Raw genomic sequence first — 22,956 nt, 5'->3', positions numbered from 1 at the left:
TTGGCAGGAAGGCTGTCAGCCCACAGCAAGAACCTGCTCTGTGCTATGAGCTAATTGTGGCTCTGCCCTTGACGTTCCTTGGGGCACAAGGCAAGTTCATCTGTGAATATAAATTTTCCCCCACACCCAGCTTTAAAATGGGGAGGAGATGCCTTTCTCCACTTCCCCCATGGGATTTCGAGAGCCCTGCTCCTAGCAGGCTCCCGCTTGCCCCAGAGCCTGTTGGGCATCTGACCATCTGCCTGAGCAAAGGCCGAGTTTGTTTGCTCCCTGCTGGCTGTCGGGGCAGGGCTGTGCCGGGGTGTGTTGAAAAGCCAGCCCTGACTGCATGTTTGCACAAACAGATGCAGCAGGCTCTGCTTTGACAAGGGTATTTTTAAATCCAAACTCCAAATGCTTGTCAAACCAGCTGTTCTACAAGGGAGTTGAAGAGCATTGCCAAAACTGAGCTCCAGTAGAGACAACGTACCCAGCAATTTGGAAATAAAGGGCCTCTATTCATAAGAGTTGAGTAAGGCACTTCATGGCCCCAAAGACAAGGTGCTGTCTTCTCTGTGCACTCAGAAGAAATAACTCTATTCACTGGAATACTGGTAGCTCTTCCCAGGAGAGCTGCTTTGGGGATTTGGGTGGGTTTTGTTTCTTTAACTGTAAGGAGTTGGGTTATGATGCCATGACTGGGCTAGTGTCTGTCGTGCAACCAAGAAACTGTTCCTACCTGTCACCTTGCTAGTCAGGTGCTGGTTGTGTCCAACTACTTGTCAAAGCTCAACATGCTGGAGGTGTCTGCTGGCACAGTGTGGCAGTTAAAATACACAAATTACATTTTTGGCCATGGGACAATGACATTTGGAAATTTCATTCCCAAATCTGCGCTTGGAGGAGAGAGTGGCTCTGAAGAAAAGCACACCATATCCCATGGCCTTGTGGGCATCATTACCAATGTGCAGAACTGGTACACTGAGGGAGGGGGGAGGTTGAGACGGTGTGGGACACCTGGCCATGGCTGATGTGCCATGCCACAGCAGGGCTCTGCAGTCTCACACACAGTAAGGGCAGCGCAGGGCTTTCCTGGGCCAATGCTGAGCAGCAAAGCCCTCCCAGCAGCTGCCAGTGCCCAGGGCGATGGAAACAGCCACGGGGCTCTTGTAGCAGTGGTGACAGTGCAAGGCCCACCGCTGTCTCACAGGATGTGCTGGCACCCCACCCGTCCCTGTCCCCAGTGCTCCGTCATTACTGAGCCGGGTGGGGAGAGCTGCTGGCCATGGCTGGGCCACGGCTAGTGCTACACCCCTGGCATAGGCTGTCCCCATGCTGCCACTCAATGTGACACAGCCTCAGGTGGGAAAGGTAATTTTTACCAGGGTTTTGGAAAGCCTGTAGCAACCAATGCCATAGGAAGGGGGTGGGTTGTTTGATTGTTTTTCCTCCTCTCACATTCCTGGAAAGAGAGGCCAGCTCAAGGCAGGCACTGTGGAGCAGGACCATGAGTCAGGAGGGTTGGGCTCACCGCCTGCCTCTCCCTGGGGTTCTTGGGGGAGCTGGGCCAAGTCACAGCCCTGTGAGACACTTGGCTTAGAGCTGAACCACATGGCCAAAACTGCTAACCTTGTTTTGGGTTTCTCCTTAGCCTGATCTCATGTTGCCTGCCCAGCACCAACTGTGCTCAGAGCTGGCTTGGGCTGCTGGCACGTTGTGGCCTTATACATCAGACCCTGAGGGATTGGAGGCTTTGCTGGAGGCAAGGCTTCCCTTCAGCATGGGCAGGGATGGCAGGGACTTCAGCTCCTTCTCTTCCCCAGGCCACAGCAGCTCTTGCTCTCAGGATTGCCTCTCATTGTGGGTCTGAAACTCCCACTGCAGGCTCTGGGACACCTTATACTCAGTCCATGGAGACCTGCATCTTTATGCAAGAACACACTTAGTCAAGGAGTGGGAGAGTTACATACAATTCCATTTTATGTCACAGAGACCAAAACCTGTATCCTCTCTGCCTCAACTTTCACTGCCAGGCATAAGATGTTCTGCAGGAAGGTGCTTTCTGCCAAAATGTTGAAGTGCTTCTTCTTCAGAGAGAGAAATGAAGCATTTGTTGGCCTAGAGAAAAAGTTTCTCTACTGACCAAACACCACTGCACCCCTTGGAAAGAGGCCTGGGTTCTCTTAGCCCTGCTCCAATTTCACAAGCAAGAGCAAAGCACGTGCTAGAGAACAAATGGGATCTGGATCTCCTCTCCCTCTCCCTGAGTGCTGTTATCATTAGATAACAGCAGAGTCCCAAGTCATTCTTTCCTTCTCATCTGATCTAGTCTCTGGAGAATGCAGATTAAGAGGCTCAAGCGGTCTTAACACCCACATTTGTGGAAGGCCAGAGTCCTTGGCCTCTCCTGGGTTCACACCTGCTGCTGTACACACCAGGACACTGTGAGGAGCCCATGGCTGCTTCTAATCAGATTTTCCTGATTTCAGCACAAGCTGCACAAATCCCATGGCAGAAGTTTATGGTTCAAAGATTCCTGGCACTCTGCTGTATCAAATAAGGTTTGACATTGCAGCATCCTACATCGTATGTTGGCAGAGATTTATTCATGCAATCCAAACCCCCTGAATGCTGTGTGCAGAATGGAATGGAGAGGCTTCCTCCAGCTTCTTTATCTTTCCAATTTACAATCTTCTTTCCTTCCTTCACTCTGATGAACCACGTCCTGCAATCACACAGCTCCCTCAGATAGTAATTTCAGATAAATTGTGAGTTCCTGGTGGGGGCACTCCCTAAGGCAGAAGAACCACCTTGACTGAATTCACCAAAGGAAATCGGAAGTTCTGTCATTATTCCAAAGTCACATTAGAAAATACCTCATTTTCATTTACTTAGGGCTGTGTCCCCACCTGCTGTGAAGTATTATTATGGTGCTTAATTTCAGCTTCACCAATTTGTATGCTTTTTATTCTTTCAAAGATCTAAGCAAGTTGAGCTTGGGGAAGACTCTACTTTGAGATGTGTTGTGTGATCTACTGCAGGACCAGCTTCTGGTAAGACAAGCTGCAAGGGCCCTGGCATGTGTCACTTTACCTGTAAGACCACTTCTTTCCCTCCACCCCGTTGCAGACACACACACAGATCCCCTTTTTCACAAGTCCTCCTTACCACTTACTTTCTCATGTGGTCCTAAGACTCCTTGCCCTGGAAAAGGCTTCCTTCACAGGGCCGGGGCCCATCACTGTTCCCTGTTGGCCTGACACCTCTCTGCCTATGCAGACACCAGGGTGGAACCTTGCTCCTCGTGTTACCACCAGGTTTGGATCTCTTAAGTGCTCTCTGTGTGCAGACCGTGCAGACAAAGCACTCCCAGTGTGACCCCTCACGGACTCTCTGGGCACCTCTGTGTGGGTCACGCTCACTTCGTCAAGGGCAGGCATTCCCCAACAACACACCATGAGACACTTTTTCCTAGCACGGGCTGGAAGCCCAGTGTTCTCATGTGACTCCAGAGGCTGAGGCAATGGACACGTGTCTCTGTGTTAATCCAGCCCTGGAGACCAGCCCCACCCCAGGAGCTCAGAACACAGCCAAGCACCCTTTGGATGCACGCTCCAAATCTCAGAGGATCAGACTTAAATGACTGGTTCCGAGGACTGTGATTCCAGAGACGCTCCCTTATCGACCTGCAAGTGACCACTGACAAACACCACCCGCGGGGTGGGCGTGAGGCTCATGGCCAGCTAAGCTGGGCTGGGCTTGCCAGACCCCTGCCAGCCAGGGCTGCAGACGTGATGCTTCAGAGAGCATTGGCTTCGAAGGCAGTGCTCACGCCTCTCCATCTGCTGAAACAAGCTGGCAAAAGAGAGAAGGAATTTAACACTGAATGGAATCTGGCTATCCACAAAGGCAAAAGAGAAAAAACCTCAGAGACAGAAATAAAGAGTGATCAGTAATCATGCCTTTAATAGCTTGTAAATATTTTTTTTTTTAATTCCAGGCAACTAAGATGTACATTTGTTGTGTGTATCTGACATCTGAAAAACAACAAGACCACAATCGGTTCTGTTTCTTCCCTTTTCTAAAGCACATAAATTAAAGTATCAGTCACCTCAATATACAACAGTTCAATGAAAGAAAGGGGCTTGTTCTGTTTTTACAATTCAGTGTCACCTGTTACCTGAAGCATTAGATAGAGTTTTAGCTAGAGAACTTTCTTACAGCAAATAGGAAAATTTAGAACTTAGGCTGTCCAGAAAAATTCAAGAAATTTCCACTCCCTGCTCTCAAACTCCACTTCCCATTAAAGCATCAGAATAACATTTTCCCGTTAGAAAACAAAAGACCCCAAAAACTCTTCAAACACACCAGGGAAACACTGTCTGTACCATAGAGCTTATTAAACTCAAAACATTTATGGTTCAACAACCTCCTCTTCCACAACTTTAACACAGAACCTGAATTCAGGTCAGGGTGAACAAGGGCAGAAAATGCCAAACTACAGGTGGCCTTTGGTGCCTTTGCTGCTCAGTGGCCTCCCGGGCTCAGTATCCAGTAAATGCTCTCAGCTGTGACAGCACCTGCAGGCTCAGGGACCTCAGCCCATGCAGCAGATCTGACTGAGGCCTTTTCATGATTCCCTTGCTGAACTTAGCTCAGCCCCGCCTCACACAGCCAGGACTGGAATTCATATGGAAAGACGCTGAGGACCCTCCTCTCACTCTGGTGCTGAGGCTCAGCCCTTGTCCCAGTTCAGCCAAGTAGCTCTGGCTACCACCCAGTATTCTTGACCATGGATGGTTTCTGTAGGTGTAGGATCACTTTATCAGCAATACAGCATGGCCTCTGATGGAGGGGCGTTGCCCTTGCCTTTTCCCATTATGGGGCACGTGAGCACCGTGTCCATGAGGCTGCTCCTCATGAGACTGCTGGGAGCTGATAGGAAAAGCCTGTGCTCTAGCACAAGATAGATCACACACAGGGAAACGGGAGTTAGGCAGAAACAGCTCAGATGGCTGATATATCCATCCGTTCCCTAGCACTGAGTAGAAAACCTCTGATCTAGGGGGGAAAAAAGGATGAAAGAACACAAAATGAAGCAAAACGTGACCTTTACTGCATTTTCATCTTCCATAGTTTTGACTAAAGAACCTGACCTATAAGTGCAGCTAACTCCAGAGACCAATGTACTCTTTCACAGTCTTGTGTGTGTGTAGCACTAGAACCAAGTCACAACTACAGGTGTGAAGAAACAATGTCACAGTCCTCAGAAGACCTGCTCTGTGCACTTGCCAGTGCTTGAGTTTGCTGATAAAATTAAGCAAAGAGGTTCATTCTTCTTGAGCACAAAAAAACTCTGTCAGACTAGCTTCTATTACAGAGAGATTCTAAACTGACATAAATAATTATAATCTTGATTAAAAATAATATATTATTCTAGATTTTTGGTTTTTTAGTTCTCATGTAAAACCCCTATACTCTTGACATCTAGGAACAAAGACAAAATAAAAACCAGGCACTTGCTGTGCCTTCTCAAGCACTATTGTGGTGTTTAAGGGACACAGAGGAACTTAACAACTGAGATTAATGCCTACAGTGGAAAACAAGAGGTGTTCTTCATGCCGTTGGCTTTTTCAAGTCTCGGATTTGCTTAATCAGGTAGTTCTTCTCATCAGTGAACTGCTCGTCGTCCGTCCTTTCTTTCTGGAAATTGCTCAGAAACTCAATTAGCTTGGGTTGGTTTTTCAACAGGATCTCCACAATAGGCTGTGTTTTGTTCGGACTGGCCACAAAAACCTAACAGGCAAACAAAATCAGGCAGAGAGACAGCAAGGGGGTGGGGACAGAGAGAGAGAGATACAGAGGAACATCAGTCACAGCATCTCCATACGTTACCTAACAAGTCAGCTGAAGGCTGGCAGGCAGATACTCTACTGCTACACACCTTGTCCCAGGGCAGACAAGGAGTTCAGACAGGAGTTCAAACACGTTGGTTCGACAGCAAACTGAAGCAAAACTATGCCCACATGTGGTATCGCTTCCCTTTCACTTTGCTCTTGGGTGATAAAAACTTTTGACTGTAAATCCAGCTGTTGAGAGGGACCTATCAATTCTCAGCCTCTTCCCACCCACAAGACAAATACACAGAAATTAATTATCAGGAGAACGGAAAAGCTTTGTGTCAGTATTGATATCATTTCCGTATTAAACCAGGCCTAAAATTAGACTTGCCAGCTTTGTTTTGGTTTGGAAAAATATGTCAGAGGCCTCACTTCCCTCTGCCTAATCCATTCATGGGAGCATGGAAACTTACTGCAGCAGGAGCAGGAGGATTGTGGTGCGCCCAGCACCTTTGCAGCCCTTGCTGACCAGAGGAGGGTGGCAATGCAGGAAGGTGATGTGAGCCCCAGATACTCACCTGGCACAGCCAGCCCAGCACTGTCGGCTTACTGGCCTTCTTCAATGCTCTGATTTTTCCTCCTGTAATCACTAAAGCTGCAATTTTCCAGCTCTGAACATGACCCCTCATGCCACAATGCTGTTTCTTCAACATTTTCTCTCGGTTAAGTGCAAACCTAAGGCTGGCTGCAATGGCCAGCAGTGAAAGGCTCTTTCAGGGACCTCGGGATGCCACAGAGATGGGCTCTTTTTTCTGGGATATCGGTCAGGAGGGGCAGACGGGGTTCAGGGCTTGCGGTGGGAGCACATGAGCAGCGTACCCGGCCATCCCAGGAGCAGCTCCCACATCTGGCTCGCACCGAGGTTACCATGGCTGGTCAACAAACACCGCCTGAGCGCTTGTGCAACGACAGAAATAACTCCAGTTATTCTCTACTCGATGAGAAGAAATTAAGGATGGACAGAACTGGAAAGCGTCCAGTTTCCCTCCAAGCCTGTCCAAACCAGAATGAAAACAAACATCTGCTGACAGTACAGAATGGCATGTTGTCCTGCCGAACACAGGCAGCCCCACCGCTGGCTCCCGATCTGGGGCTCTTCTGCAGGTCCTTTTGCCTCCCCTGAGGGTGAGCCCACAGGAAAACCTGGGCCACATCCAACTGCTCAGGGAGGAGCTGTGCTACCTGGTGAGAATCATGCACACTCTGCCCTGGGGGGCTGTGCTACAGCCTCTTGTCTCTAAGACAACACCTGGTAAAGGCTGGGGCAGGGTTCAGACTGCACCCACCATTAGGCTTCATACTCCAAAACCAGAGGATGTTATACAAGTGGTGGGGAAAGTGCCACATTAAGGGAACATGTGGAAGGAGTACCTCACGGAGCACTTCTGTCCAAACAGGAAGCTAGAAGTACTTTTTCATTTCCCAAAGGTGAGACAAACCATCTGCTCTTGAACCCTGGCATCCTGGTGCTAGAATAGTCCTAATCTGTGTCTATGCTTTTTGTCTCCTCTGGATCCCTCCTCCTCAGGCTTCTCCTAGAAGTCCCTGCTGCAAGGTACTTTGCCCTCTGCTGTGCAGAAAGAGCTGCAGCCTCTGCCATGCTGGGTGAACACTCCCCAAGTGTGTTACAAAGTTTTCCTTGACCTGGTGTCCAGGCCATGGTCCCAGTGACAATACACTATCTACAGTTATTCACAAGGGCCTCCACCTTGCCCTTCTCTAACTACCCTGAGCTATCATCTTAAATGATTCCCACTTGCCATCTAAAACTTCTCAAGGGCAGCACTAACAGCCCCCAAGGATCCCTTCTGAGCAGCCCCTTTCCTGCACGATGCCCAAAGTGCTCACAGGGCAGCCTCCTACTAGGGACACGTCTGCCTGGGAGTGGGATGGCCAGTTCACAGCTCTCACTACACCTGAGGCACTCTCAACAGCTGCAGCATCTGAAAGCAGCATCTCCTCCTTTGCAAATAGCTTTGCTGCACTGCTATTGATGCATTGGCTCCCCTCAGACCGGGAGAAAAAGGGTTTGGGGATGTAAATATGAACGTGCTTTACAGCTTTCCAGTCTGTGCTTTATCTACACCAATCTTGAGATATCCTGAGTATGCTCATGTGGCTCGGGATGAGGCTGCAGCACTTCATGCTCTCAGCTGGAGCAGCCCCAGGATGCAGCTCCCTGAGTGCTGAGCTACAGCAGGTGATCGTGCTGATGGAAGCTGGATACTTCCAGGATTTGGACTATGATAAGCCCTCAGTCATCTGGATGAGCTGCCATGGGGAAAATCAGGATGTAAGCCTACAAGCAGGGATTTACAGATCTTCATAAAAAATTTTATTTTGGAGTTCAGTTCACCCTCGGTGATGAGAAGAAGAAGCCATCAGATACACTGGCAAGACCCACATGTTCAAAAATCATCTGATGACAATGCAAATGGAAACCATCAAAGAAGGCCTGACCTTGAAGTGCTGAACATCTTCCTTCAATGAATATTAGGCCTCCCTAATATTTATCTGAAGGATGACTCTCAAAATGAAGAAATCAAAATAATTCCTGTTGTAAAAGCTCTCTGTTCTGCAAACAGAACTGGAAGGTTGGTGGTAAACCTAGTAAATAGCATTTCATATTGGGCCTACCACTGGTATTACCATAGCAAATAAAGAACTTCATTTCATAGAAGCCATCACATCCTGTTTACCTTCCTGCTCAACTATTTATAGATTACAATCTTCCCCTTGCAAAACTGGCAAAGTGAACATTCAAACAAAGATCATCTCAACTGCCAATCTTGCCCAGTGTCAACAGGGACTCGTAAAGAGAGAATGTTCAAGGACCAGAAAATTCCTGAAATGTTATTCAATGCTTTGGCCAAACAAACAAAATCAATTCTGTCAGTATCAACTGAGCAGTTTCACAGAGCCCAGGAGCAGGACCACCACGAGACTTTATGTTAGAAAGGGTCCCCCTCATTCAGAACTCTGTATTGGCATAGAGAAGGAGATCAATCCCTAAAACCAGAAACATTATTAATGCTATCTGGAACATTTCAACTAAAATGAAGTTGGATCAAACCACAGAGAACTTGGTTTCACCTGTGGTTTTATTATGAAAAGATATATGTTCTAGAGCACTAAATTGAGATAGATGAGAGAGATGGAGACCCAAAATAAAGACAGTACCCATTTAAAAAATCCAACTCTAAATATAGATGTCTCAAAACAGAGAAAGCTCCATTTCATGAGTATTTGCAAAAGACCTGGAATGAAAATCAGCTCTAAAGCTTCAAAAGTTGTCCAAAGTGCAATAGTTGTTACCTTCTCCATTAAAAGTCTTAATGTATTTCTTCAAACAAACATCAAAATTACCTGATTGGAGAATTCGACCTTATTTCCTTACAATTAATAACCAGGCATTACAACCTTCTGGGGCAAGAGCAGAGCAGGAGCAATTACAGGATGCCCTGGACTGAGTATTTTAGGACTTGCTCTGGGGTCATGCACAATGTCACTGTCAGGACACTGCACACACAGAACACACATGGTTCATGCTGCTTATAGCACAATGCTTCACATAATAATCCTTGTCCTTTAGATTATCCAGCTGAGAAACAGAGAGGACACATCCCCACAAACACGGCCTCGGCTTCGTACCAAGAGCAAACTGTCAGTATGGTCAAATTATGTGAGGCCGTTTGCAGAGCAAGCTGCAGGAGGTAGCTCGTAATGTGCATGAAAGAGAATGGAAAAATGAAACTGAAGTCACAAAACATAGTGTACCCATTCTATTTTTAGATTTAAACAGTAAAATATATCTTGCTAAATGTCCCCTTAAGAGCAAGAATGTCACATAATCCCAGCTCACTGCTACAGGGTGTTTTCCTCAAAATCAGCAAATTGTTTATGTGACATTCAAGAGAGCTGTTCCTATCCTTTGGTTTTGAATATGAGAGGTCAGAGGAATCCCTGCACCACGTTCACATAGGTCTGAAAGATACAGCCTGCCCTACAGACAGGCAAACTCGAGGTAGGCTCCACTAATGGAACACATCACAAACCCACCACAGGAGCTGGAGAACCCTTCCCACTATTTGATCCCCAAAGTGTGTGCCCTTGAGACTCTCCACTGAAATCACTGCAGAGAAGAACCAGTGACTCTCAAAGCCCACAACTCTAAGTGATCCTCTTGGATTATTTACAAAGGAGGAGGGAAGGGGTGAGGTCTGTTAGCTTTTCCTCATGATTAAGTACTGGGTAATCCTTAAGCATACGTTGCCTGGGACATCCAGTTTTACAAAGCAGCTACAGACCTTTAGGATGGTGCTGCAAGACAGAAGGTCCATTTTTTCAGGCAAAAGAAGAGAAGGGGCTGGAGTTAGGAGGAAGATCAACCTTCTCCTAAATGGAGAATGGAAAAAGGCACTGCAAGTGCACACTCTGTCTTCATTTTCCCACTCACAGTAAGTTGGGTAAATTAAATATTCTCAGAGCTTGGGGGTATTGGCATTTTCAACCACAAACTGTTCCTCCAAAATAAGTTTGCACTAGAAGTGCTCATCACTTTCATCTCTATCTCACAGTTTCAAATCTCCACTAATTAGAAATTGCCTCAGGCAGTAAGAGTCATAAGCCTTCTTTTGGGTCAGCTGGGGCACTGGAGCATTGGAATCTGAATGCTTACAAAACAAACACTTTTTCATTTCAACTGTGTCTAACTGGTGAAACATCTAAATCAGGTAATTTAAACCCAAATCTTTTGGCAGCTCAGACAGAGCAGCAAGTATCCACTTTTCAGCAGACCTTTGATTCCAAATCACTGTGGTTAGTCTACTGTAATTTCAGCCAGGACTGCATAGGTATTTTGCAGGCATAATTTAAAAATGCAGGCACAGTTCAAAATTTATGAGATTAGAAGCTGAGGACAAGATTCCTCTCCCAGTTACATTAACATGGAATATTACAGCTGACGAGAACGGGGCTGAGGGACACAAAACCAGAAACAGGAGGCAGGAACTGCAGAACTGGGCACAAACAAACTTAAAGACAATGCCAGTGCCAGTCTGTAAATACTGGCATTCAGTAGAATTTAGAATTCTAATTCTTTAATTCTCAAGAATTTAGAACTCAATTTAAGAAGTTAAATCAGAGGGAAAAGAGTTTCTCTGACCCTCTCTACAAAGCTAATTCACAATGCAATTTCCTGTAACAAACCCTATAAAGACCCTTACACCTGGGGAGGAGCTGGATGCTGCTACATCCAGGCAACCCAGATCCTCAGTGAGGAGGATCCTAAAAGGGGAGCTGCTGCACCTCTACACTTTATCGTGTGCTGCTGGAGGTTGTGAATGAGCAATTTCCAGCTGATCAGGTTCTGCTCTGAGTCTGCAGCTCCCCCACCACGAGCTCTGTGCGTGTGAGGCAGTGTGAGGAATGCCACGGGAATGCCACGGCCCTGCTGAAGTGCTGCTGACTGGCACCACTGGAAAAGACCAACAATATTCCATGGAGGTGTCTGAGGACAGAGCTTGGCCCTTTGAACTGAAGAGACACAACACTTCTGTTGCTCATGGTTTGTTCTGCTGGCACTCCAAGGTCCAAGCATTATGTCCACGTGGCAGCAACTGCAAGTGGTCAAGCAAGGATGAGCCTGCAATATCCCCACTCTAACTGGAAATGGGATGCAACATACTGGAAGGGAGGAATGGGAAGGCAGAATGGGAGGAACAGCAATGTGTGACATGGTTGCACACAGGGATCCTTTTACATTATTCCAAGTCCTTTTGAATGCCTCCTAAAATAAATGAAATCAGCCATTCCCAAGGCCTGGTCCATGCCTATCATTAATTCAGGACCAGCAACTCATGTCTTTCATAAATAAAAATCTTGCATTTATTCACAGAGTGGCTAAGAAACCCAAATCCTCTGATACCTTCTCTCCACTGGCATCTCAAAGGCTGCAAGTGTCTGGAGCCAGACTGCTGGCTTATCTTGGAGCCACACACCTCCTGATAAGGAGGAGGAGTACAAGTTACTCACAGTGGTTCAGTTGACTGGAGGAAGTCAGCAAGGGAACAGCTTACCAAGCCGCTTATTTCACGAAAGGAATTTTCTTTTAATCCTCCTTGAAACTTTTTTTTTTCTTTTACAAAACTAAAAGCTTTTTGGAGAAGCTGCACATTCTTTAAGTGTCCACGCTGAAGATCTGAAAGCTTTTTTCCCAAATCAGAAATGGCAAAAGTACAAAATTTAACAAGTCACCCTGAATTTGTGGAGGGTGTTGTGACCTCTTTCCACAGTCATTTGGTGTTATCTGGTATCTTTCTTAGCCAGCTTAGGGAAGGAATATCCTTAGAGGCCCAAAATTCCTCTTCTGATAATCATTAACAACTTTATTTATAGTTTGAAATTAACATGTTCATTCCAAATTAGAGTTAGTTTTGCATAACAATCTGACTCACCCTCTGTACCAGAGCAGAGAACTCTTTTGATAGGAAAATCATAAACTTCTAACTTATTAACATTGATCATCATGAAAAAAGGGACACTGGTTGGGCCTGGTAATTGTTTAACACTGCATTAATGTCACTGCAAAATGATGGAAGGATAAAACTCATTTCAAGCTCAGATTTACCAAACCTTTTTAATACCATTAAAAGCATATTGCACTTGCACTGATGCCCAGCACCAGCACCACCTACTTTTATTTTAAGGTAGAGTTTTAAGACCTTTTTTTCATCTTTGCCCAGAATTACAAGGTAAAATGATCCAGGAGTGGGGAGAAGGTCCCCTGGATACTACCTAGAAGTCGTGTATTTTGTTACCTGTAGCTCATGGCTACCTGACTGACTACCCCCAGCTCAAAGCAAAATGATGCTGCTTTAGGTCTCACCTGAAAGCCCTTTTCAATTATGACACTCCCAAATACTGCAAGTGACTGTAAACCTCAACCTTTGCCTTAATTTTCTGGACTTCTCCTCGTCTACCTTGGAAGATATTTTTATGAGGCGAAGAGAAAGTCTGCCACCTCTGTAATTCATACTGGCTCACCTTGAACACATGGAATGCTTCAAACTGAATGTTGGGGCTTTTATCTCGCAGCAAGTTCATCATCAGCTTCAGGTTTTCTGGTTTGCTGATGTATTTCGTCATGATGGCGAAGTTGTGTCGGTCCAGAATCAGCTCACCCAGAAGCTGTAAGCAAAATTAGAAAAATAATGCTCATCTTCTAAATACTACAGAGGGAGATCCTGTATATGGGCTGGGTGTAACGGGGGCTGGTGTGAGTAGCTGGGACAAAATCAAGTGTAGACAAAGACACCCTCATTTCATTGCCATGTTACATTCACGCCCCCCTCTGCATGGCCTGCACGTGCAGGCCATGTCACACCTGGTGCCCCAGACAGAGACTGCCACATTACTGCCAAGCTCACTGTAACCCATGCTCTGAACCAAAGCACAGGTCTGAGCTCAGAGGAGAAGTGGCAGCACTCATTCCATAGAAATGGCTCAGGGCCTCCCCAGAGGCCCAGGAACGAAAAGACTCAGTGAGTTCCTGTGCTTTTCAGGAAAAGCATCACAAGCCCTTAGTTCTTCTGTTGATAGAAAAATGGTTGCTCCATTGCCATACATGCACCTTGATATTCTGCAAAACACAGAGTACAAATTTAGGAGGAAAGTGCTGAGAGACTTTACCTTCAAAGATTGTCTCTTTGTTACGTAATTCTCAGAATGAAGGAGTTTTTCATAGTCCTCAAAGATCTAGAGTAACAAGAAAACATAAATGCATCAGATTCATGTCCATCCTTCCTTCTCTTGGTCCTTCTCACTGCTGTAGCAGTGCCACCCTCTAACACTTCACTGCAATGCCAGGCCCAGCTCTTGTAGCCTTTTCTCTTGGCTGGTTATCACACAGTGAATTGACTAATGCCCAGGAACACTCCTCTTCCAAGTGCTGCAGAGGGGGAATACCACATATGGACTGGATGGAACAGGGGCTGGTGTGAGCCAACTGGGACAGAAGTAATCCAGTGCCTGGACAGCCTTCTCTTCAGAAGGGTGACTGCTGCCAGGACATGTGGGTCCAGCACATAACGTCCACTCACTCATATCGTGGTCATGCCTGGGTGTGTGACTCAATGCAGCACCCCAGAATGGTGATGGGAACTCCCAAATGTTCCTTTTGTGAGGTGCCACCTCGTCTGCCTTCAGCACCATCGCTCGTTAAAGCTCTTTGCCCAGCAAGGGTCACTAGGAGCAAAGCGTGTGTTGGATTTTGCAGGGATGGATCAAGGGGATCTTGTGGTCAGGAAGACTGAGAGACAAGGCTGCAATATGTTCAGACTACCTACCAAACAAGCAGGAAAAATCAACACTGCTGTCCAGTAGCCACCAAAAACAAAAACACAAAACCAACTTGCTTAGGCGATGGATACTCAAAAATGTTAAACATCAAATAAATGTAGAGTGGGGACTGTTCCAGTGAAGTGCTCCAGTATTAAGAGAAAAGATTAGCAGAGACACTTACTTTGCTCCAGCTAAGCTGCATTAGTGACTCAGCAATAATAAGCCTGCTCTTTACTTAACCTTCACGGTAACCAGAATGAAAGAAATTTGTCTTTTCATTCTGGCAGTGAAATAAAGAATACCTTAGGTAACACAAAAACATGACCCACAGTCCAATTCCATGATCTGTACCAATCCAATTTTAGTTGAAACCAATGGAATTTTTTTGACCCACATTTGGTCCAAAAGGGAGCCAAAAAATCGAAGTGAAAATAGCAGCTAACCAAGGGACTAATTGCCTTAGGAAGATAATAGGAATACCCAGACCTCAGTCCCTCATTCAGGTACATGTAATTTCCAGTAACGCTAAAACTAGTTTCAGTAACTCTTCTGTCCCAAAGCAGAGTAAATAACACCACTATGGCCCTGTTGGTGCTGGGGTATCACAAAACTGTTTAAAACCATGCACAGGTTTTCTCCCACGGTCTTTCTGCATGTGAAGTTTCAGTCCTGTTCACACTTGAGGAGATCCGATGCACACGGCAAGGAATTAAATTTGCTCTTAACCTCTGAGTTCTCCTGAGACCTTGGCTGTGTCCAAAGCAGTGTTTGGTTTTGCAGTTCTATGACAGAAGTTTATGCAGAGCACAAAACCCCCTGTGCGGGTTTGTTTTCAGCCAAGCATAAATGGATTCTTTAAAAAGCCTTTCAGCATTGATACTTACTACATCATAATTTTGTTCCAGAAATTCTGCCACCAACAATTTGTGTCGGGTTAGCAGGTCCTGGGGAAGAACAGAGAAAGGTTACCTGAGAGACTGAGTGCCTGTGATTGTCCCTTGATTCTCAAATGTATTATTTCAGCAGTTTTGACCAGAAAGCATTTACAAGATGATTTCTATAGACAACAATGCACTCATTTAAGTGGTTACCAGGACTTTAGGGAGAACTCAGTGAATGTAATGCTAACAGAATCAAGACAGAACTATTCTAGCACTCTTTCTTTTTATTCCTGTTTCCCTCCCACCTTTTCTTGTTGTCGATAGGTCATAGTGCACAGTACTCACATTAAACAGGCAGGAGGAAAAGGAAGAAAGAAAATTAACCCTTTGTGGAGGAAGAGCTATGGTCTCCAAGCCAAAAGTGACCTGCATGCTACCCCAGAGCTGGGCACGATGCTAAGCCTGAACTGCTATTGCTCATCTCCAAGAATGCAAGGAAAATTGGAATTCAACCACTGTATACATACACGTAGCTATTCAATAATGAAAGCTAGGCACCAGCTGAAGCTGAGCATCCAGATTCCCTCCACCTCCACTCCCTTCCCTGGAAGGAGTCTCAGGTAAGTGGGATGAGTCTCTTCTGTAGAGCTTTTTCTGCCCAGGGTTGACTTTCTGACACAAAGCAGAGCACACCTTCCAGGACAGACTGCCTCCCATTCCAGAAGGCTAACTAATTCAAATTGAAATCAAAAGAACCTCTCCCACAGAATGGTGATGCTGGTGCTCAGCGACAGAGATGCAAATGTTCAGCTCCAGAAGAAACTGTGTCTTTTTACTGGATGAATAGCTATGAAATGAGTGGCCAGTGTGAGGCATTGAAGTATGATTTTTATCTTACTGCTCCTTTTAAAATACAACATTGATCGCAATAAATGCCTGATGAAGTCCATTCAAATTGGTATTTTTCAGTGAATCAAGTTAGTATTTTTCTGCTCTTTTTTACAATCTTTTTCTTGGTTTCCCTACCCAGGCAGAGACTGAAGCTGATGAGGGGCTCAAGCAGATGCACAGACACATCCTCACAAATAAAAGAAATCCTTTACATACTAATCCTTTAATTTATTTTTACCATCAATTATAAGAGGAAAGCAGAGCACTACAAAATCCAGTGGCTGTTTTAAATACATCCCTTCATTTAGCAGGACTGCAGTGACAGCACTTTTAAAGGCTGAGTGAAACCCGTGATTAAGAAGCTTTTATGCAGGGCACTCGGAGGCAAGTACAAGTCCTTCAATAGGGGGCACAAATGAAATATAAAACAAAATGAGTTTTTCATAGGAAATGATGAGGAAGCATGGAGCAGCAGCATTCAGCCAGCACATTCCAACTGCTGCTTGCACCCTCCACAGACAGATTATACCTTGAAATACAAGCCCTTCTCCTCTGCATTTTTAACAGCTCTGTTTCCTCTCTGCAGTGCACCTGGATAACTTTAATTAAGAAGTACATCTTCAGATCATAATTCCAGTGCTTCCCTACTATAAATATCCTCAGACTTTAAAGCATATTTAATTAAGGCCTCCTCTGGTGCATAGACCATCCAAGGCTTTCAGCTCTGAACCAGACACCCCGGTGGCAACTGCAAACCCAACATGGGGACACCAGAAACGAAAACGTGAGTTCAGTAATCCAGCCAGCAAACAATCACAGCACTTCTTTTCCCAGTATTAGAAATGAGGTAGCCCCATATTTCAGTTGCTTCCACATCACTTCTTGCTGTTCCAGCTATTCAGAGCGACAGACAAACAGGAGATGAAATGAGCAGCTGGTTTCTTTCCAGAACTGACCGTGTATCAGGTGCTAAGAGGCAATTTCAAAAAAAAAACTAAAAATGCTGTTTATACATTTCCCCCAAGCACTTTAAAAGGTGAATTCTGTCCTTTGTTTGAGGATGAACTGCCCTCATACTCCTCTCTTTCCAGTGCATGTGAGGATGTAGAGTCCTATTTTTAAATCCTACTAAAAATACACTGAGTTCACAGGGGACAGAAGTACATTCTACAGCTGTAGATCCATGAACAACATCAATCTCTCTTCTTTTTGGGAGGGTTGTAGCAGTCTACAGTCCCTGCCACAGCTTAATTGACCCTTATCCCCATCCTGCCTCCTGGCTGGGGTGAACACTGCCCATCACCACCAACACACTCTGCTGTCCTGTTTAAGCAGGACCTGGGGAGAAGATGCAATTTTCTTCTGTCAAGAAAGGAACCTGTTCTGCTGGGAACTGAGTCCAGGAACACTTTTTCTGACCAGAAACAAATATTCTTTTGAGCATAGGGTAAAATGCCAGAAACAAAAGATTTAAATGCCTCAGTTCTGTTGCATTTTTATACCTTGTCTGTGTTTCTGTGCTGCTTTTAATTTCATAACCTTTACCTAATGGACACCACAACAGTGAAACTTAAAATAAGGGAAAGATGCTGCAATTGATTAAGGGGTGATTTGAATTGCTAATCCTGCTCAAGTCATTACTGAAGAATGCAACGTTATCTCCATTATGCAAATCTTTATCCCATTCAGTAGGTTAGTAAACACCAGTAAAAAGCCAGGCTTCACTGTATGTAGAATCACTGAGCTGAGCTCTAACATTCCTTACAATTACTTCTGAGGTCTATCCAATCATGTTTCTAATTAGCTTTGAAAGGAAAGAATAAACAATGTGTTTCTATGACAGCAGGGAGCTCAGTGATAGAAGAAAAAAAGGAGTGAGATCTATATTTAGAAGAGTCTTTAACTAAAAAGATTTTCCCTCAGCTTTCTTAAACTGTTTTTCAGAAATAAATTAATCTTCCCTGTATGTGAAGTTCACAGGCATCAAATTTATTTGTTTTTTTTTCCTCAGAGGCTGTACTAGCACCTGGTGGGAAGGATGATGGTCACACACAAACCCCAAGAAATTTGGTATCTTCACCCAACCTCATTTTTAATACAGCACAAGCTCTACACAGTACACTCTACTCTACAGAGCCTATGCAGTGCTTCCACTTACTTAGCTTTTAGCACTACAGTCCTTACACTGAACCATGGGTCACAAGAATAAGACTATGAAAACATTGTAAAATAATCAGCATGCTTGGCATTAATCTATACCTGACTGCTGAGATCAGAAGGGACAACAAAAATTACAAAGATTTCAAATGTTAGTTTTAAATGATGCCATCATGCCTGGTCATGACGAGCAGTGGGTTTGTCATGGGGGAAGGTAGGGAGAGAAAAAGGTTAAGCATTTTACAAAAACTGTAGGTAACACATGATTAATTTGAGTTTTAAATGGTAGCACAAAAGACTGTGAGTTATCAAGGTGAAGAGTGTTAATTAAATACAGATTTACGTTTCTCTAAAAATTCTTTGCAGGCTTGATCACTGCTGTGAATCCTGCTACAATCAGACCAAGGGTTAATTAATTATATCCTTTACTGAACAATAAAAAAGCCACCAAGTTCAAAGCAACCCAGTGCTCAGTGATGACTTCTGATGGAGTGCTGCTTTTGACACAAACTACGATGCATGTACTGAATAATTTACCTTGAATGTAGCAAAGGCATCAGAAGCAATATCAAATGTTGACATTTCCACATATTTAAAAAAGTCTCTGAACTGTTCTGAAAACAGTATGATTTTGGCCAAGGGTTCATGGCGGATACACTCTCTCAGCATAATTCCACACCGTAAGGCAATATTTGGGGATTCATATCTGGAGAATGAAGAGAAACAGAAAACATCAAAACATTGGAGAAAGAAGATAAACAGGCACCTTTCTAGCAACAGGGAACTTTGTAGCACAGGGAACACCCACCAGAAAGGACACCACACACTGAGGGCAGCTCCCAGCCACTGTGCCGTACCCAGTGCAGGACCTCATCCCAAAGCTCAGGAGCAGACACAGACAAGGCTGCCAGAATTTTTCATTGCAAACCTCTCTCTTCCCAAGCCAAAACACATTTTGGTGTAAATTTGCACCACACCCCCTCTCTGTGGAAAGACCGTGGGGAGTGTGCAACATTTCAACAGAGCTCCTTCACCCTTTTGGATTTGTGAGAAAGCACAGCCTGTACAATGTAATAACCTCCCTTTTCAGATTTAATTCTGAGCTCCTCAGTTTATCCAAGAAAACTGTAACACCTCATGACCATCCATCACCTCCCACTCCTCCTCTAGAGGACATCACTCTGGACTATTAATGAGGAAGGTAGGAAGAGTCTCTCCAGGCAGTCTACACAGGATTAAGCTTTCTGTAGCTCTGATTTTTTTTATTTTTTTCTTCAGTTTAGGAGGAATTCTGCTCAATGCCTCTTCTGCAGAGGCTCTGGCTGTGATAGGACACAAGCACCCACTCCTCAAGTTACAATCCTGTTATGGCACACGAGGCACTGCATTAGCCAGGAGCCAGCACACGAATCACCCTTGGAGAGGAAGCAAGGGAGGGAGGGGGGAGGAAATTCAGCTCATCTTCAATTTCTATAAAGTCTTGATTTCTTTAAAGCTGAAATTAATCTGAAACAAAACTGTTAGAAACACATTAAAAACAAAAAAGGATTAAATCCAACAGTCAAGAAGGTTTTAAAATGAATTTTTTCCAGCAGTCTGCCAGAAATCATGTGCAAGTGGTGAAGTCCAAGGGGACAGAAAGCACTCTCTGTTTCAATAAACTGGTTATACTATATCAGAACTGTGTATTATCACCCAGAGCTTATCAGCATCGTTTTTCCTTTGCACAATTAATTCCTATCACTAGGCCAAAAGAAATACATTTTTAATAAAAAGGAAAAAAAAACCACAAAATGCCATCTGTGCTGTGAGTGAGTGGGCCCTCAAATTTACCCCTAGCATGCAGTTTAAAAGAACAGTTGTGTTCTGCAAGCATACCAGAGCTGCATACTTCAACCTGCTGTCAACAATAGTTGGCTTAATGAAAATGGATTGCTATTCCAAACAGGCAAATGAAGCTTCCCACCCTCAAGGAAATGCAGGCACTCAAGCCTCTGTTTGTTTTGGTTTGGGGAAGCATTTGCAAACTTGAATTTCTAACTCTTCAGACAGCAGAAATTCACTGATGTTTCCCATTGAGGCATCAACTCCATTAACAGGAATACTAATTTTTAAGGAAAATGAGGCAGAACTGCTCCTAGGAGTGCAGCCAGGAAAATATTTAATAGTTGGCTAATGAATATTTTGGTTGGAATAAAAGCAAATTACATTGTTTCCAGCACAATAACTTTTAAAAACATTAAGTATCAACAGAATCATTCTTAGTCAAATGCTCCATTATCTGGAAGTGGGTTATGGACCCTTGGCTGTTCACACAAGCGAGGGAAGTTGGCTTTGGTGCCTGGAATAAGCCTGGAAGAAGTTTACAGGCTGCCCAGTCATAGCGAGCATGTCCTTTGCACCCACACTTACATGCAAAGCCAGCAGGCAGGAATGATAGAAATGTGATTCAAAATCACTTCTAATGAGCAATTAGTGCTCTATGCTGATGCATTTCCACAGCACAAAAAAAAAAAATAAAAAATACTGAGTTCTTCTCTGTTTGGATGAACTTACAACCTAAAGAAACCCCCACACAGTGAATACTGGAGAGAACTAGAAAATGAAACAATGGACTTGAAGCATTTCAAAACACTTACTGAGAAGTTTGAAACAGGCAAGACTGAGAGCAGAAATGCATTTTTGTGTAAAGGAAATCAGTCCTCCATGGTTAGCGCAGAGGATGGTACAAGGTGAGGAGCACAGGCTGGAGATTGGGAAGGCATCAAGCCTGGGAGACACAAGGTCTTAAACAGAAGTATTGTGATCTGACTTTACATTACTTGTATAGCCTGAGTTTATCCTTGGATAAACTCCAGGGGACTTCTACAACCTCAGCCAATATACCATTAAAGCTTTAACTGAGCTGTGATATGAAGAGATCATCACAACACAGGCTGGGGCAGTGTCTAGGGTAGAGATAGCATGTGCCATGATATATAGATATATAGATATATATTCATAAAAAAGCTTCCAAATTTGTCACTTGAGAGAAACAATGCAAGGCCATAAAATAAGTCCTCAGCAGTCACTGTTCTAGAGGGAAAGTATTTTAAACTACAAAGGACCAAAGTTATTTTCTGGGCTAATGCAATAGGCTGACACCAGAGCAAAAAATTGGCCCAAATACAAGTGGTTCTCTATGTACACCAAATACTGTACTCATCTGAAATCCTACACACAAAGCCTGCACACAGAAAAGAAGATGCTATTAACTCAAGTCCTCGTGCAGCAGCAAAGCCAAATAACCTACACAAATGAAAGAAAAACAAAGTGAACTATGTGCTGTGTGTTTTCTGAAGCTGAGAAGCTGGAAGGAAGCAGGCAGCAAGTAAAACGAAGCCTAAAAGGTAGGAACTGTTATCTCAAGTTGGCAGTTCCACTGGAGCATGAGACAGGAAGCACTGGGCGGGAGCTCTGATTGAAGATCCTTCCCACCCAACAGAGCTCAAATTAAGCCACAAAAAAGGAAACTTTTGCTTTTGAGGCAGAAGAAATTTTGCATCCAATGGAAGTACAACAGTCACAATAGTCTTGGGCCATTTCTTTTACAGTCATAATAGAGGTGAATTTTTTTTTTCTCTCCAGTTAATGTGGTGATGTCATGTAACAAACACAGAATGGCACAAGTCAGCCAAACCCACTTTCCTTTAGCAGAGTTTGATTTCCCGTGTTTCCTATAGCATTATATAAATATATATCTACATAGTATAAATAGTAAAATTCATTCAGCATTAAATAAATAAGAAAACATGTCCTCAAGTCCTATTTTCATGTGGTGGTGTCTAACATGAGATGCTTGTTTCCCAGTCCTGCAGCTGACTGCACACACACCCCCACACTGTGGGCACGCAGCAATCTGTGTGTTCAGGGCCCTGCCCTGGCTGCAGGCACAGATTTTAGGTCTCATTTTTAGACAGTCCCAGCAGCAGGACACAGGCAGGGAAGGCATCATCACGTCTGACATCATTACACTGTCCTGCAGTAGCTGCTCAGGCTGGGCAGCACTGACTCTGGGCTTCTGCTGATGGATTCAACAGCACTTTTTATCAAGACATTCCAGAAATGGCAACTCTGAGCCAGTGCAGTGCTGCAGAGGGCTACTCAAGACATCATGAACAAGGAGCCTGAGGACCACAGACACACTGCTGCATGCAGCAAGATTCTCAAAAAAAAAGCATCTAAGTGATGCTATTTAAATTCATCCCCCAGCTCAGGCCACTTACTGTAAAATGTCTGTCAGAAGCATATATGCATAAAAACTTTACTATCATCTTAATATTCTTGGTTGCTACAGATGCCAAAGAAAATCTGGGACACAATCCAAAAATATTTTTTATCTTTAAATAAAGCCCAGACATATGGTAGTGATACATGCTCAATGTGCAAGATCAAAATGAGTGAAAAACTGAAACAACAAAGACAGAGAAAAGGGAAGAAAATTATTGTATATACACATGAAATTTAAAATAGTTTGTAATAATGATGGAGAGAATTATCAGCACTGTCCTGAGGTTAAAAAGACCCAAAAAAAATTTAATGCTGAAAGGTGTGGAGTAAATTACAGAAATACAGACAGAATTTAAAGCTGAAGTTCATTTGTGGCCAAATGCGTTGGAGAAGTCTGTCCCACAGGCACAACTACTCTTTTAATGAATTTTTGCTTCTCTCTGTTCTACCACTCAGTGCTGCAGTTTGACTCCAATTATTTACAGACACCACTGTTGGTCACTCCTGCAATGCAAAAAGGTCTAAATGAACCTGAGCAG

At 44.3% G+C, this 22,956-nt stretch overlaps 1 protein-coding gene across 6 annotated transcripts in view; it reads right to left on the bottom strand.

Annotated features, from left to right (window-relative positions):
* Window positions 1–3,917: 3,917 nt before the first annotated feature.
* The window catches only part of CAB39L (calcium binding protein 39 like), a 61,320-nt gene continuing 42,281 nt past the window's right edge, over window positions 3,918–22,956 (bottom strand). For 3 of the 6 annotated variants that reach the window (XM_038135137.1, XM_038135126.1, XM_038135146.1), the window contains 5 exons: window positions 18,686–18,854; window positions 15,104–15,163; window positions 13,569–13,634; window positions 12,924–13,067; window positions 5,186–5,775 (listed from right to left, as the gene is read on the bottom strand). In XM_038135137.1, coding sequence (XP_037991065.1) covers window positions 5,596–5,775; window positions 12,924–13,067; window positions 13,569–13,634; window positions 15,104–15,163; window positions 18,686–18,854 — 619 coding nt within the window. In that variant the 3' untranslated portion in view covers window positions 5,186–5,595. Of the gene's footprint in view, window positions 5,776–12,923; window positions 13,068–13,568; window positions 13,635–15,103; window positions 15,164–18,685; window positions 18,855–22,956 lie in introns of all 6 variants that reach the window. The other 3 variants (XM_038135165.1, XM_038135155.1, XM_038135116.1) reach the window with 2 other exon arrangements.

Source organism: Motacilla alba, chromosome 1 (assembly GCF_015832195.1).
Source record: "Motacilla alba alba isolate MOTALB_02 chromosome 1, Motacilla_alba_V1.0_pri, whole genome shotgun sequence".
NCBI classification, from domain to species: Eukaryota; Metazoa; Chordata; class Aves; order Passeriformes; family Motacillidae; genus Motacilla; species Motacilla alba.
Note: the sequence above shows the minus strand (reverse complement) of the source record. Positions and strands in the feature narration are given on the sequence as shown.